This window comes from Erythrolamprus reginae, chromosome 1, assembly GCF_031021105.1.
Source record: "Erythrolamprus reginae isolate rEryReg1 chromosome 1, rEryReg1.hap1, whole genome shotgun sequence".
Lineage (NCBI taxonomy): Eukaryota > Metazoa > Chordata > Lepidosauria > Squamata > Dipsadidae > Erythrolamprus > Erythrolamprus reginae.
Genome location: NC_091950.1, coordinates 360,776,630 through 360,792,524, shown reverse-complemented (window position 1 = coordinate 360,792,524; position 15,895 = coordinate 360,776,630). Strand labels below are relative to the sequence as shown.

General features: G+C 41.7%; 1 protein-coding gene across 2 annotated transcripts; it reads left to right on the top strand.

Annotated features, from left to right (window-relative positions):
• Positions 1-306: 306 nt before the first annotated feature.
• On the top strand, positions 307-15,614 carry LOC139157532 (mitochondrial amidoxime reducing component 2-like). Of its 2 annotated transcripts, XM_070734377.1 has the most exons (8): positions 418-884; positions 4,838-5,011; positions 9,139-9,301; positions 10,424-10,564; positions 11,803-11,864; positions 11,945-12,016; positions 12,988-13,081; positions 15,480-15,614. In XM_070734377.1, the coding sequence occupies exons 1-8, from the start codon at positions 622-624 to the stop codon at positions 15,582-15,584; spliced, it is 1,074 nt and encodes a 357-aa protein (XP_070590478.1). In that variant the 5' UTR covers positions 418-621; the 3' UTR covers positions 15,585-15,614. The 2 variants fall into 2 exon arrangements, with proteins under 2 accessions (XP_070590479.1, XP_070590478.1); XM_070734378.1 differs by lacking the exon at positions 15,480-15,614 and having other exon boundaries at positions 307-884; positions 12,988-13,283.
• Positions 15,615-15,895: the final 281 nt, after the last annotated feature.

Below are 15,895 nucleotides of genomic sequence, written 5' to 3'. Positions count from 1 at the left end.
CTTTGGTTGTGGAGAAAACACCTAGATTAGGTGTTATATAACTTGGTGTTTACATGAAAAAATGCACACAGGACCTGGACTCCGACCTAGGTTGCTTTTATGCTACTTTTGAGATTTCCCCCGGTGCACATTGCATGAACATATCTCATTACCGATATGGAGGCAGCTGGAGGATCAAAAGCAACCCGTCAAGTTTTCATGCAGAATAATAAAAGTTGGAAGGAAACTCGAAAGTCATTTTCCTCAGAAATCCAGCCCCCCGCTTGGATTCAACTGTTTTCGTTCCAAATTCTGGTGCACGATTCTGTTTAACGAGGTCCCAGCCTGCCTTTTATTTAAACGACGGGCGTTATGAGGTTGGCTTTTTAGACACTACATGCCTTAAAAGTAACCCCACGTTGTGCTCATGGGCGGGCCAGCCAAGGCGCAACAAGAGCCGCTAAGTAAACCCAGCCCCTCTGCTAGCCCTGTAAGGCTTATTCGGCTGAGCTCCAGCCCGGCTCAGCGGCCTCGTTGAAGGGTAGCCCCGCCTGTCCCAAAACTAGGCGCTCTCAAATCCTTCCCGCCCCCGCTACAGCGTTGTTTCTGCACGGTTCTGCTGGGGTCGTCGTCGCCGCCGCCATGACAGGCTCCCGTTCGTTTTCCCTGACGAAGTTCGGGCTCAGCCCGCTCTCTGCTTCCGCCGCTCTGGCTGCGCTTGTTACGGTGGGAATGGCCGCGGCTTGGTGCTGGCGGTGGAGGGACCGGCGGAGGCCGCTGCGGTTGAAGCAAGTGGGCACGGTGACGGGCCTTTTCATCTACCCGATCAAGTCTTGCAAGGGGGTCGCCGTGCAGCAGGCCGAAGTGACGAAGCTGGGGCTCCGGGACGGAGATCTGCGCGACAGGTAGGGGGGGCGGAGGTTCGGGGTGGGAAATGGGGCATGAGAGAAATTATGTCTATGTTTGTTTGTCAGTCAGTTTGTTTTTTTATAAGAGTTGAAAGGGACCTTGTAGGTCATCTAGTTAAACCCCCTGCTCAAGCAGGAATGTTAAGTCCTTGACTTACAACCATGCCAGAAACGCAAAGTCCTCGACTTACAACCTACAAGCCTGTTGTTTTGGCTGGGAAAGAATCCCTCTTAACTGCCTAAATGGGGCGTTGATTTCAAGCAAATTCCTGGCGTTACCAATACTTGGTGTAGCTGCTCTGAATTTCGGATCACGTTCTCAGAACTGACATTAGGCAACACATGAAGTAGCAACCCCTGGTTTAGAAACCTCGGAGTAAAACATTAATCCAGAATCAAGCCATCAAGGTTTGAAGCGACCCACATTTTTTGTTCTCCTTTTCTTGGTGTGTATTTGTGCATTAATTAATGGTTCTTCCAGTCAGGGCTTTAATTTGTCTGGTTAAAATTGTCAATTTTAGACAAGCCTCTTTCCTGGGTGACCTATCTATATTTTCCTGCCCCTTCTTGTGTTTCTTTCCTTGCCAGGCAAACAAAAATCAATCAAAAATGAATCCTCACTTTGTATATTGTGATTTCCTAAAACGATAAAATGAATTTTAGTGATTTCCACGCTGCTAAGCAAGAAAAAAAATGAGATAGTTGATTTTAAGATTAAAGTTTACTAGCAATAGCAATAGCATTGACTTATATACTGCTTTATAGTGCTTTTATAGCCCTCGCTAAGCGATTTACAGAATCTGTAGTAGTCCCAAATGTTTACATCACTAAACCAGGCTACTGCCATAGTTTATTTTGGCAAGGCTGAAGTTGGTTTCCATATGTAAAGTGAGAATATGTTTTGACAATAGTTTCAAGTTTGTGTGCACATGCACGGCTATTTGAAAACAAACAGATGACATCTTCTCCCCAGGCTATTTTGACTGACTGTTTGAAGTGCCTTGCAATTGTTTGAAAAACGTTTTGGACGAAGATAAAATATATGTAATAATAAAAATACTTGAGAAGTGTATACCGTATTTTTCGCTCTATAAGACGCACCTGCTGATAAAACGCACCTAGATTTTAGAGGAGGAAAATAGAAAAAAAATATTTTGAGCCAAAAAGGGGAGAGGAAGAGAGGAAGGAGTGAAAGAAGGGAGTGAGGGAGGGAAGAAGGGAGGAAGGAAAAGGAAAGCAAGAAATGGAGGGAGGAAAGGAAGGAAGGAAGGAAAGAAAGGGGGAAGGGACAGGAACAGAGGAAGGAAGCAAGGAAACTTATGAAAGGGGAGAGAGGAAGGACTGAAGGGAGGGAGGGAAGAAGGTAGGAAGGAGAAAGAAAAGAAGAAATAGAGGAAGGGAAGGTAAAAGAGAGAAAGAAAAAGAGCAAGAAAGAGAGAAAGAAAGAAAATGAAAGAGAAAGAAAAATAGAGAGGGGGAATGAAAGAAATGGAATGAGGGAAGGAAGTAGAGAAAGAAAGCAAGAGAAAGAAAAAAGAATGAAAGAGCAAGAGAGCAAGAGAGAAAAAGAAAGAAAGAAAGAAAGAAAGAAAGGCAACTTCAAAGAAAGGCTCACTGAGCATCTCTCACTCTCTCTCTCTTTCTATCCCTCTTTCTTTCTTTCTCTTCCTTTCTCTCTCTCCTCTTTCTTTATCTCCTCTCTCTCCCTCCCTCTCTCTTTCTCTCCCCCCTCTCTCCCCCTTTCCCTCTCTCTTTCTCTCTCTCTTTTGCTATCTCTCCCCCCTCTCCCTCTTTCTCCCCCCTCTCCCTCTCTCTTTCTCTCTCTCCCTCTCTTGCTATCTCTCCCCCCTCTCCCACTCTCTTTCTCCCTCTCCCTCTCTTTCTCTCTCTCCCCCTCTCTCTTTCTCTCTCCCCCTCTTTCTCTTCTTCTCACTTTCTCTCTCTTGTTTCCTTTCTGTCTGGGCAGATGGCTGCCTTCTGCCTTGGGGCGCGATTCGCCCCCTCTCCTCCTCCTCCGCCGCCTTCTGCCTTGGGGCGCGATCCGCCCCCTCTCCTCCTCCGCCGCTTCCTGCCTTGGGCGAGCAATCCCGGAGTCCGAGACTGTGTGGCTTTGCGCCATGAAGAGGAAACGGCTCCGGCAGCAGGAAAAAGTCGGCCGTTTTCTCTTCATGGCGTAAAGCCACCCTGTCCCAGACTCCCGGATCGCGCCCCAAGGCAGAAGGCGGCGGCGGAGGAGAGGGGGCGGATCGCGCCCCAAGGCAGAAGGCAGCGACGTTGGAGAGGGGGCAGATTGCGCCCCAAGGCAGGAGGAGGCAGCGGAGGAGAGGAGGCAGATCGCGCCCCAACGCAGGAGGTGGCAGAGGAGGAGAGGAGGCGGATCGGGCGGGCAATAGGGCAGCGTGGAGAAGCCAGGGGCGCATTTGGCCGGAGGCACCGTGGGGAGGCAGGGGTGGCCGCGGCTCCCTTTACTCCTACTGCCACACCTCCCCGCCCCCGCCCACCTCCCCGCGGGCTGGCAGGGGGATGGGGAGCGCGCGCCCGTGGAAAAGGGCGCTCGGGTGTATTTGGGGGTGCACGCCTGCTCACGGGCGCAGCTTACGGGGAACGGTGGGCCAGGCAGCAGCTAGCCAGCCGGCAGGATGGCGCTTCCGAATTCGCAGCCTCCCCCCCCTCCCTGCCTGCATCTTCGCTCCATAAGACGAGGCTGATTTTTCATCCTACTTTGGGAGGAAAAAAAACTGCGTCTTATGGAGCGAAAAAGTGGCAACTAGTTACCTTTAGATATCTATAAATTACATGTGGCTAAAACACAGTGATCATCTCATAAAAGCTTTAGATGAAAAAACATTGACTCAGAATTAAAACAGTAAGTATTAGAAGAATAGTTTTTACTATTTTACTATTTCACTATTCCATACTTCAAATTAAGAGTGACTATAAGGGAATTATCCTCAGATATGTGATGGCTGTAGATATATCTGGCTGTAGACTAGTGAATTGTAGAATTTTTGCAGAAAGCAAAGAATTGGATTTAATTGTTTCAATGCCCCCTTTTGTAGGATTTGATTTTTTTAAATTCTGATATGATGAATAAGGATACCCCATACTGATTTGATCAAGATTAAATTATGAAGTAATTATGATTACTTCTGGAAAGTTGCATTCAATTTATTATCATTCCTTTCCCCTCTTGATATTAAGACTCCTGCAATTAGCAAAATAAAGATAATAGAAAAATGTGAGTTGCTTTGTAGAAATTTGACCAAGTTTATTGTTTACAACGATAAAGATATAATTTTTGAATGCTTAATTGTAATGCCAGCTTCTTTTATGTTTGTCCAATAATTTCTTTCCCCTTTTCTTACTCTGATGCAAATGCTCTGCTAGATGAATTTTCTTCTTTTTTCATTTTGCTGTGATGCATTTCCTGGCAGAGTTACTCTCTGGATAAGCTTTCAAAAGGCCTAGTTAAGAGCCTTTTTTCTCTTAAAAGCAAAAGTGAGCAATTTACACTTAACATTTTTAGGGGGTTGAGAGATCAAATTGACATTGTGGGTAGAGCTAGATCTTGGTTGTTCCTTTTTGCATCTGCTTCTCCCTCAGAACTGTAGAACATTGCTGAAAAGCGACCCATAAGTCATGAGCAGGAAGAACTAGAAAATGCCACTAGGCTACTAGTGCCAGTCTTATATTAAGAAATGTACTCTATTTTCACCTATCGAATATGTTTCTGGTGGTAAGAAATTGCATATACACTGTTTTTCCAGTTCAGAATAGGTTAAAGTCACCTGAGTCCTTAAAGTCGAACTTATTCATTCAGTCTTTGAAAATAGATTGGAAATTAATGCTAAATTAGTAGTCTACTGTGTACTGTTCACATGTCAGCATATACCTTTTGAAAGGTTGGATTGATTTTCAGTATTTATATGTTTTATATGTTTTTAACTTAGATGTTGGCTTGTGATAAAGGAAGATGGACACATGGTGACTGCTCGACAAGAGCCTCGACTAGTATTGGTCTCTATCACCAATCAAAATGGCTATTTGACTTTGAGTGCTCCAGAAATGAAGGACTGTCATATTCCAGTCAGATTGTCAACCAAAAATCCAGTACGGGATTGCAGGTACTTTTTTCTTTTATGTTTTTTCAACTTCTCAAACAACAGGGAAAAAGTGACTTATATTTAGAAAAAGTACAACATTAAAACCCTTCACAGTTCTACATTTCTAACCCGGTCTAGTATCTCCATGATTTCATCTATAGAATGCTTAAAGAGATGCTAGTCACACGTATCTTAAACCTCATTAGGTCAATCTTGGGCCAACTGACTATAATAAACCAGTTTAGGATCTATGTCCTTGTTGGTATCCCTATGGAAAGACCAACAAGATTGATTCAAAGATTCAACATAATTAATCTGTTCTTTTGAGTAAATGTAACTTATCATTGGAGAGGCAGGACACATTATTGTTCCTGCCTTTAGTTCTTTACATTTCAGAAGCAAGATGGACAAGCTTCCCTCTATTACCAGCAGAATTGCTATAGATTTTGTGGCATGGTGTCTTTTTTCCCCATCCCACCAACAGCTTATCATATTTAATTTATGTTTGAATCTTATACGGATGTAGTTTCCATCCCCTTCTTCAATCCTCATTCATATATACAAACATCATGGTACTTACTTAAAGATTATTTGGAGAACGCTTCTGGTGAGGCATGAGAACCAGTGGTTGTGAGCAGGGGTGATTTCCAACTTACTTTGCTACCGGTTCGCTCCCTCCTTTCCTCACCATGTGGTCGTGCCTTGTGGGCGCTCACATACGCAGTAACGAAAAATCAGGAAAAAAACTAAGAAAAAAAGACGGTGACCACATGCACAGTGCCAGAACTTATATTCTGAGCATGCTCAGAATAATTATTTTTTCGAATGTAATTTATTTTTAAAAAGATGGAGGCGCCCATGGATTGGCACCAATCAATCCAGTTTGGTGACATCATTATGATGTCACCATCGGGTTGCTACAGGTTCAGGCAAACCAGGAGGAACCCACTCCTGCTTGTAAGGGAATTATGGCTCAAATAGGCAGCTGCAAATGAGATCCGGACTTCTAAAATGTTTTCTGGAAGAAACAGATCTGGAGATTGGCCATATGTACTTCAGAGAGTTGGTTTTTGTGAGTAGACAATAGAGACCATCATTTTTGCAATCAACTACAATTGGTGGAAGTTGTGGGTCCCATCATGCTTTGAAACATAAATGTAGCCTTTTATGCCTCCAGATTCTACAGACCTCACCCTTTTCATCACTTTGAAATTTTACTTTTCTCATTGCTCCTTTAAGATTGAAAAACCTTAGAAATCGAAAGAGTTTCTTTAAAAAGGAACAGCATCACATTCTTCCAGCTTTGCAAGATCTTCATTTTTTTGTAATTTCTTTTAAATATAGCAAGGAGACAATTTCAGATTTTTTTCTGTAAATGTTTTTTTAAATGCTAAGACTTTGTGAAATCAAGTTAGACTTTGAAGTTAATTAGTAGAAGTTCCTGCGTGGGAAAATCTGTCTTGTTTACATACCAGTTGCACAATAGTTGATAGCAGAACACAAGCTGGCTAATTTAAAGAAAATGTTTGGTTTAAGACCTGTGAAGTGCTTGGACTTGTTACTGGAACCAAAAGTTACAGCAAGATGAACAAAATCCTTCTGGGGATAAACTGAAGTGATTTCTAAGGTGGGTTTAACAATTACAATTTAAATAAATAGAAATACAGTATTGTATTCATAAAGGTTCCCATTTAAACTGAAATATAAGAGATTTACTGGAGTTATTTCATGCAATTACAAATGGACTTGGAAGATAATAAGATCTTTGAGACAAGAGGGGAAAGTTATTTAAAGAAAACAGGAGTTAAAATTTTATTTATGGAACATAAAGATTTTGCGGGGAAGAAGAAAAGCACATAAACTTTGTTAGCATTTTCCCAACCCCCTCTAGAGACTTTCTGAGTCTTCTGGAAGAGGGAAAAATGTTACTGGCTGCCAGTACCAGCACCAAGTATGCAATGCATTATGCATGACCCCCCATGCTCCCCCTGCCCCCCATACATGCGCACTTGACCCTTCCCATGTCCTGTCCCCTGCATGCGCATGTGACCCTGCTTCACCCCATTTGGGTCTAGTAAGGTCCCAAAGGGAGGAGAAGGAGTTTGACTTGGTAACACCTGATGAAATGGACAAGGCCATGGGAGCTGTGAGTTCCGCCACCCGTTTGTTTCTTGGTTTCGGACGGCAGGGAGGTGACACGGAGCTGGGTCCAGGAGATTGTCAACACTTCTTTGAGGAGGGGTCCTTTCCGGCTCCCTACAAGGAGGCAATTATGTGCTTCCTACTCAAAAAGCTTTCCCTGGATTCAACAACTATTGTCCAGTCTCCCACTTTTCCTGCATTGGAAAGGTTGTTGAGAAGGTGGTGACTGCATTGGTTGCCGATTGGTTTCCAGACACAATTTTTTATAGGTTATGACCTATAAAGCCCTATACAGCATTGGGCAAGATTACTTGCGGGGCCGCCTCCTGCCGCATGAGTCTCAGCGACTGGTTAGGTCCCACAGTGTCGGCGTTCTCCAGATCCCGTCAACTAGACAATGTCGCTTGGCAGGACCTAGGAGGAGAGCTTTGTCTCTGGGGCCTCTGGCCCTCTAGAATCAATTCCCCTCCCAGAGATTCGTATTGCTTCCACCTTCCTCGCCTCCTTAAGAATCTGAAGACATCTATGCCGCCAGGCTTTGGGCCACTAGACTCTAGCCCCCGGCACTGTCTCCTGTAAGCTGCGCGCGTAAGCGCCCGCTCTCTCCAAAATACCCCCCCGCGCACCCTTTTCCTCGGTCGCGCGCTCCCCATCCCCCTGCCAGCCCGCGGGGGGGGGCGCGCTGGGAGGCGCGGGCAGTAGAAGGGAGCTGCGGCTGCCCCTGCCTCTCCATGGTGCCTCCGGCCCCCTCGCGCTCCTGGCCTCTCGGCCCTGCGATCCACCCCCTCTCCTCCTCCGCCACCCCCTGCCTTGGGGCGCGACTTCTCTCGCGGCGGCGGCGGCGGCTTCAGCTCCTCGGGACGAAAGTGCTCCCAGCCAGGGGGCTGCGAGAGGGGCGGGGCGGGCTTTCCCGAAACGGACGGAGAAAGCCCTCTCTCGCAGCCCCCTGGCTGGGAGCGCTTTCGCTGCGAGAGAGGGCGTTCTCTGTCCGTTTCGGGAATGCCCACCCCGCCCCTCTCGCAACCCCTTCGCTGGGAGCGCTTTCGTCCCAGACTTCCAGCAAGGGGGCTGCAGTAGAGGCAGGGCAGGCGCTCCCGAAGCCCGGCCGACTTTTCCCTGCTGCCGGAGCTGTTTTTTCTTCATGGCGGAAAGCCACACAGTCCCGGGCGCTGGGGACGTCTGGGAGGGCGAGGGGGTTGATGGTTGCTGCCTCTTAGCTGCAGAGCCGGGTGGAGGCGAAGGCAACAGTGCCCTCCACTCTCTCTCTCTCTCTTTTTCTCTCTGTTGCTGGCGTGGTGAACGAGAGAGAAAGAGAGAGAGAGAAAAAGGAGGGGAGAGAGAATGAGAGAGAAAGAAAGCAAGAGAGAAAGAGATGGAAAGAAAGCAAGAGAGAGAGGGGGGAAGGAGGGAGAGGGGAAGACATAGAGGGATGGAGGGAAGGAGAGAGAAAGAGCAAAAAAGAGAGGAAGGAAGGAAGGAAGAGAGAAAGGAAGAGGGATGGAGAGAGAGAGGGAAAGAAAGATGAAGGGAGAGAGAGAAAGGGGGAGGGAGAGATAGAAAGGAGGGAGAGGGGGTAGTTAGATAGGTGAGGGAAAAGGAAGGGCTTGGAGAAAGGCAGGGGGAGAGAAAGATACAAAGAAAAGAGGAAGGGAGGAAAGAGGGAGGGAGAGATAGAAAGGAAAGAGGGAGGGAGGAAAGAGGGAGGGAGACATAGGATTATGGATGCAAGAACTCGCTCATGTGTGATAGCGCACGCCCACACTTTCTTTCTTTCTTCTTTCTTTCTTTCCTTCCTTCCTTTCTTTATACTTATATGCCGCCCATTCCCAAAGGGACTGCCGCTCAGACACTATATTTTTCCGCTCACCCCGAAAAAAAATTAGAGGGAACACTGGCCCCCGGCTGACAAATACAATGTATGCTTGTTGTTTGAATGGGTATAAATAAGAAAATGTAAATGTAGTGTCTAGTAGAAATCTTATTAATGCCTTTCACAATTCTTTTAGGTTATTTGGCTTTGATGTTCAAGGCAGAGATTGTGGAGAAGATGCCGCTCAATGGATTACAGCCTACCTAAAGTCAGAAGCATACCACTTGGTTTGTTTTGAACCAAATATGATTCCAAGGAATTCAAAAGATTTACTGGAACCTTTTCGTCCCACTGATAAGGTGAGTGGTACATTTTATAGTATAAATGGATCTGTTTTTCAACCAACTCATATTCTTTTTTAATATGTACTCAAAACTGTGAGTATATTTAACTGTGTAATTATTAGTCATATTCAATAATATATGCACATACAAACACAGCTAATCTCCAAACACTATACACAATTGGACCTATAGTGATTAATATTTTAATGAAAGGTTACCAGGCAGAATCAGGGCAATAGAGAGGAGTGCAAAATCAAAAACATCCCATAAGAAGGGAATACTAGACTATTTCTATAATTCTGTCAAGAAAAAGGCAACTGAGTTTCCTTAAATATGTCATTACTTTTTAAAAAATGTACACTTATACATTCTCTGCATAGGAATGACGATTGATACCAAAAGAAAAATATAATGTAATACATGTTTTAAAAAATACCACTGTATGGGAGATCCTTTTGCAAGAAAAGCAGCCTTTGTAATCAGTTTCCAAGTGGTGGCTGGCTGTATTCTTTGTTGTAAAACCTGAATAGATTTGATTATCATGTGACAAATCTACTACTTCTTCAGCAAATGGCTGTGATCAGATATTTTAATACATCATTTAATGAGGCTTCTGGATAACACAAATAGTCTTTGGTTAGCAATGGCAATTCAGATTGGGATTGCCATTGCCAAGCCATGAGTTATAAGCCACAACGTGATATGACTATGCTGCTTAGTGATAGGACCTGGGATTATAACATAGTTAAACAGGGACCTCACATGACATCACATCTGACTTCCTGCCGGCTTTTCCATTTGATTTTGCTTGTGAGAAGGTTGCAGGGAGCATTGGAAATTGGAACTATGTGACCATGGCTCACTGCAACATAATATTGAGCCACATGCCAAATGCCTGGGCCATAGAGATGCTGCAGTACCAGGAGCTGCAAGGACTGATCTTAACTACCATTTGTTCAAAGTTGTCATAACCTTGAATTATTGTTGAACAAGTGATTGTTAAACAAAGATTCCCCCCCCCACCACTGTACAGACAATTATTTTGAGGCTGCCTTGTTTTGTGCTACAAACTGACCATCTCTCTGTATTTTGTGTAAATGTTTTGGCATTGTTCTTCTCTTTCTCATGCTTCTCTAGATAGCCTATTCTGACTGTAGTCCTGTCATGCTACTCTCGGAAGCTTCTTTGGAAGAACTTAATTCCAGATTGGAGAAGAAAGTTAAAATAAATAACTTCAGGCCAAGCATTTTGGTCACTGGTTGTGGTCCTAATGAGGAGGTAAGGCTGGACATAACTTTTTAGTATACATGTAGAATAATTTTGCAGTTACCTATGCATGTAACCATTTAATAAAACATTTTAAAACTTGTACTTCTCACAGGAATCAGCCATGAAGTTGGCTGGAAGTCTAGAAAATGAACATATTGCAGGCACTAAATTGGGGAAAAGTTCATGCTATTGCCAGTTGTCTTTGCAGGGAAAGGAAGCTTTTTTTCCTTTAGAACTTGTGAGGCAACATAGAGTTTCACAACTATAAGATTAGGTTAAAGGTTGGTTTTCATAAGTAAAATTAATTCCAAAAACAATAGTCATTTTAATATGTAGGAAAAAGCAGTATTGATGATTCCTATATCAACCAGGCATATTCACCATACTGTTGTGTTTCACTCACACATATATAGACAGATAGATAATTTCAAAGTTTTCTTTGCTGGCAGATTTGCAAAAAGGCTTCTGATCCAGCATGATTTTTTTCTGGTTCTTCTCTTTTATCAATGCCCTTCATCAAAATCATCTCTGGAAGGTTAGGATAGCAGACCCCAAGCTTTCTGGCTTGGCAGCCTAATGGGGAGTGTGGGGAGAGGGGATGGTTCTGTGTGAGTGGCAGGCACCAACACAACAGGAGCTTCACACGTAAGCCCAAGCACCTGACATTTGTACAAGTGGAGCTGTGCGTGCGTGCCTGCCCATCGCTTGTGCAGCCCAGTTTCAAACAGGCCACCGTCCAGTAGTGGGCCATGGGCCAGGAGTTGAGGACACCTGGGTTAGGAGACTTCCTGAAAATTGGGGAGCTGGTGCAGGGGATTGAAAAAGGTAAGGAAATTGTCCCCATACTTTCTGCAGCTGGGAATGTTCCAAATAAAATTGCCTCAAATGGGCAAGCAAATACCATTTACGGAACAGAATTTCAGGCTGTTCAAGTAGGAAAGCTTGACTAATGTTTTGCAGATACAAGTGTAAGTAGTTATAATGTACAGATATTAAGTTACTACCAGGTTTTTCACTTTATTTTCAGACTTTATATAAATTGATATTCTGTAAAATTGCATGGTTAAAACTCAAAGCAGGGAATATAATCTGACCTTCATCTATTAAATGCATCACTCAGAAGTATTATTCTTTCTTTTTAATTGGTCTCTTTTATAACATTTACATTCATGTCAGAAAGTTTGTAATAATTTAAAATTCATATGAGCAGTTGAATTGTCTTGGACTTAACCATTATATTTTTGTAGGACACCTGGAATGATATTATAATTGGAAGTGTACAAATGAGAGGGGTAGTGGCCTGTCCCAGGTATGAAATTTTTATTATTGTATTTCATGGCTGCAAATAATTTAAGGCTGTTGTTACCTCATTCAACTTTCTCATTGTAGGTGTATTCTTACAACAGTTGATCCAGATACTGGCATCATAGACCGAAAAGAACCTCTTAATACTTTGAAAAGGTAACAAAAATATTTTGGAATTTCTGATGAAAGCCAGTTTAATGTAATTTGGATATTAGGCTAGCAACTGGGAGTCTGTGAATTCTAGTTCCATCTTAGGCACAAAGCAGTTGGGTGATCTTGTCCCAGTCATACACTGGAACAGCCCTAGAATGAAGGCAGTGGTAAACCAATTCCAGCAATGTTGCCAGAAAACCCTACAGGGATTTCTCTAGGCAGTTACCAGGAACCAAAATTGATCTGAAAGTACACAAACACGTGTACTTGATTGTACATGTGTTTCTGTACTTTGTGAATGATTGTGTTTCATTTTGTTTTTCAAATGTGGTGACAATTATCTTTGCACATATGAGAGGGCTAAAGTTTATTGAGAACAACCTTCCACAAACTGGTACCCTCCAAATGAGATGCGACTTCGGTTTCCTGGCTGGCAATTACATTCCCAGTGTGCCTTGAGGAAAGCAGGTTGGAGAAAGTGAAGCAATTGCAATAGCAAAATTTCCTTGTTTTTTGAATTTTTTTTACTTCAGAGTTAGTTAATAATATTAGGCATTTCATGAATGAAGGCAAATATATGTGTCCCAGGATATAGGTAGGCAGTTCATCTTCAATGTTTAAATTGTCTCACTTAGTTTTCCTCTTTAATGTTCTTAATCCTAATAATTGAAATGAATATTATTCAATTTAAAAAATGAAAAATACAATTTCAAGTACAGTGCAACTTTTAAGGATGTATGTTATACTAAAGTCCCACTGAGTTCAGTTTAACAATAGTCCAAATTATGTTTAGATTTCAGCTTTAATTTTAGGCTTTCAAAATAGTTGTTACTATGTGATTGTGAGATTTTTGTAATAATCTGGAATTTCAGGCATGTAAGAAACCTAGCTTGTTAGCTTTTTATAATAAAATGTTATCTGCTTATTTTAATTATTTTATGAGTAATTCATTATGACCTTATTTTTTCTAATAGTTACCGCTTGTGTGAACCTTCTGAAAAGCATATATATAAATCAAGCCCTCTTTTTGGATGGTACTTTGGAGTTGATAAAACAGGAACACTTAAGGTTGGAGATCATGTTTACAAGATAATGTTGTGACAGAAATTTCACTTGGAAATACATTTTTTTACATCTTTTAAATATCTTTTTTGAAGCTGCTATCTTTCTAATGAAAATTGTCTATCTTTAATGCATCTGTAACTTTTTAAATGTCAATTGTATTGCTGATAAATAAATGATTTTCTGCTGTCTAGAGTTGAGTCAAAAACATTGTCCTAGTTCAACTCTGTATAGTAATTAATACATAATGATTATGGAAAGCTTATTAGAGGTATACCGAAGTATGAGCCATCAATGTGATATCCTGCATAGAAGACAAATGCAATTTCAGGCTACATCAAGCTGACATATAATTTCCAAATCATGGGATTTATAATCAATCCACTGTTTTTTTTCTGGCTCAGTGCTGTGACTGGGCAGCACACATAAGGTTTCAGAGAAGTTAAAAACAGGTTCAGAGAAGGTTAGCATGATGATCAAAGGATGAGAAAGTAAGATTTTTGAAGAGAGATGGAAGAAGGTGGTGTGATCACCATAAGAAAAGGTGGTTGAGGGACATACCTTGTTCATATACCTGAAAGTATGTCACGTGGAAGACCATTACCTTTCTTATTAGTGGATTTAATTACCGTAAATAATAACTGATTTAAGTTATAGGAAGGCAGGTTCCCATTAAGTGTCATAAACACACTCTAGATCGCTTTACTGTTATTGACATATGTTGCCTTCTCTTAACCTTTAATCATGGTTTTAAAAATTTTCTTTGTAATTATTTTATATATTACTGTTTTATACATTTATTGTTCATTTTTGTGTGTGAGAAGGGTATCTATACTGTATAAATTTGAAGAATGAATGATTGAACGAATCAAGGAATCGAGAATCAAGAAATAAATGAATCAATACTAGTTTGACAATGGAACCAGTGAAATGAGAGATGCATGTGTTCATGCAGAGAGCCATCTGTCTGATATGATTTAATTTGGATTGCAGCACCAGACAAGGATTTGGACTTAATAGCCTAAATAGTTTTTTTAGCATTGTAATTCTAAGTTCCAAATTCTTCACTGTCAGTCCATATTTTTTTTATATCTTACAATTCTAACTAACTACAGTGGTACCTCTACTTAAGAACGCCTCTACTTAAGAAGTTTTCTAGATAAGAACCGGGTGTTCAAGATTTTTTTTGCCTCTACTTAAGAACCATTTTTTACTTAAGAACCTGAGCCCGGAAAAATTTCCCAGGAAATTTGAGAGCGGCACAAAGGCCCAGCCAGTTTCCTGCCATTCCCCCTTTAATCCTGGCTATCTGGGCCAGAGGAACCTTTCGGTGGTGCTTAAGGAGGCTTCGGCAGCCCAGAGCGAACAAAGCATTTCCCTTTCTCTGGGCGCTTGGACAGGGAATAAACCTCTGCCAGCGCCCAGAGAAAAGAAATGCTCCCTTCGCTCTGGGTAGCCGAGGAGTCACCACAGCGAAGGAAAGGCTACAAAGCGAGAGCAGAGGGGAGCCCTTCAGCATGCATAGGAAGAGGCAGCAGGTAGCAGCAGCCAGTGTATGGGAGGCAGTGTATGGGAGGCAGCCTCACGCTGGGTATATTGGAGGCGTGTGCCCTTTTTTTTAAAAAAAAAAGCCTTAAAGTTTTGGATTTTTTTTATTCCCCTCACCTCATCTTCCTTCGGCAGCGACTCTCCTCCTCTTCTTCCTCCTCCCTCCCCCCCCCCAAATTCCAAACTTTTATTTCTTTCCTAGTGGGTTTGCACACATCTGTATTTGGTTTTACATTGATTCTTATGGGAAAAAATTGTTTTTACTTAAGAACTTTTCTACTTAAGAACCTGGTCACGGGATGAATTAAGTTCTTAAGAAGAGGTACCACTGTATATATCTTATAATTCTAAATAACTATTATATATTATAATTCTAAATAACCAAATTGTATTGATTTCAATATGGTATTTGTTATAATACGATAATATCAAGTTTGGATCGGCCTCATGTTTCCTAACCCCTTTTATATTAATCACGAAATAGATAAAATATGCATCAATAAGCTTTCTTTGCATCATAATTTGTATCTGATTTATTTTAAGAGATCAAATTATTAACATTTGTAATATATGTTGTTATAAGAATATTATCAAGTTACTAAATGTAAACTTTGCAAGTGACACGGGAATTACTTTTTGATTTATAAAAATAAAAATATAAAATGTGCAAGTGTTTTTCCATGTAATTAATTATCTGAAGTTATTGAAAGAATATATTTGAAAAAGTATTAATAACTTTATTTTATCTAATAGTCTGATTAAGGATAATTACTAAAATTATATGTATTATAGAATTATGCATTTGATAGAAAAATGTAATTCCTTGTTTAGAGTGTATTCTTCCTTTATTCTGCAGTATATGTTCTTGATGGACAAACATCAGCAGCATCAGGAAAATGTACTATGGAATTTAAAGGTGAAAAAAAGGATTCTCAAATTCTGCTCTGCTGTGTTCCCATAAAATAATAAATGATAAATAATATGAACCTTTTTCATAGATGAAACTATTTTATTGAGGTCAGTCACAGCTAGAACCTACTCATGCAACATCTCCTGAGCCGTTTAACAAGCCAGGAGGGACATGGATCTAAAGATCAGGTGGCTGGGCTCCCAGTGCCAAGAATCCTGTACATTTTTCAGGGCCAAGGAATTCAAACTGTTCATGTCAAATCCAGTCAGCTACCTAATGTTTAGGTAACATTACATAACCTTACATATCAATAATTTGGATTCTCAATCAACAACCTGGTATTATGTGAATACAAAAGTACA

Coding starts and splice junctions, on each gene's coding strand:
- LOC139157532 (XM_070734377.1), top strand. CDS start 622: ATGACAGGCTCCCGTTCGTTTTCCCTGACGAAGTTCGGGCTCAGCCCG. Junction 9,302..10,423: donor CTTTTCGTCCCACTGATAAG/GTGAGTGGTACA, acceptor ATGCTTCTCTAG/ATAGCCTATTCTGACTGTAG. Junction 11,865..11,944: donor GGGGTAGTGGCCTGTCCCAG/GTATGAAATTTT, acceptor TTCTCATTGTAG/GTGTATTCTTACAACAGTTG.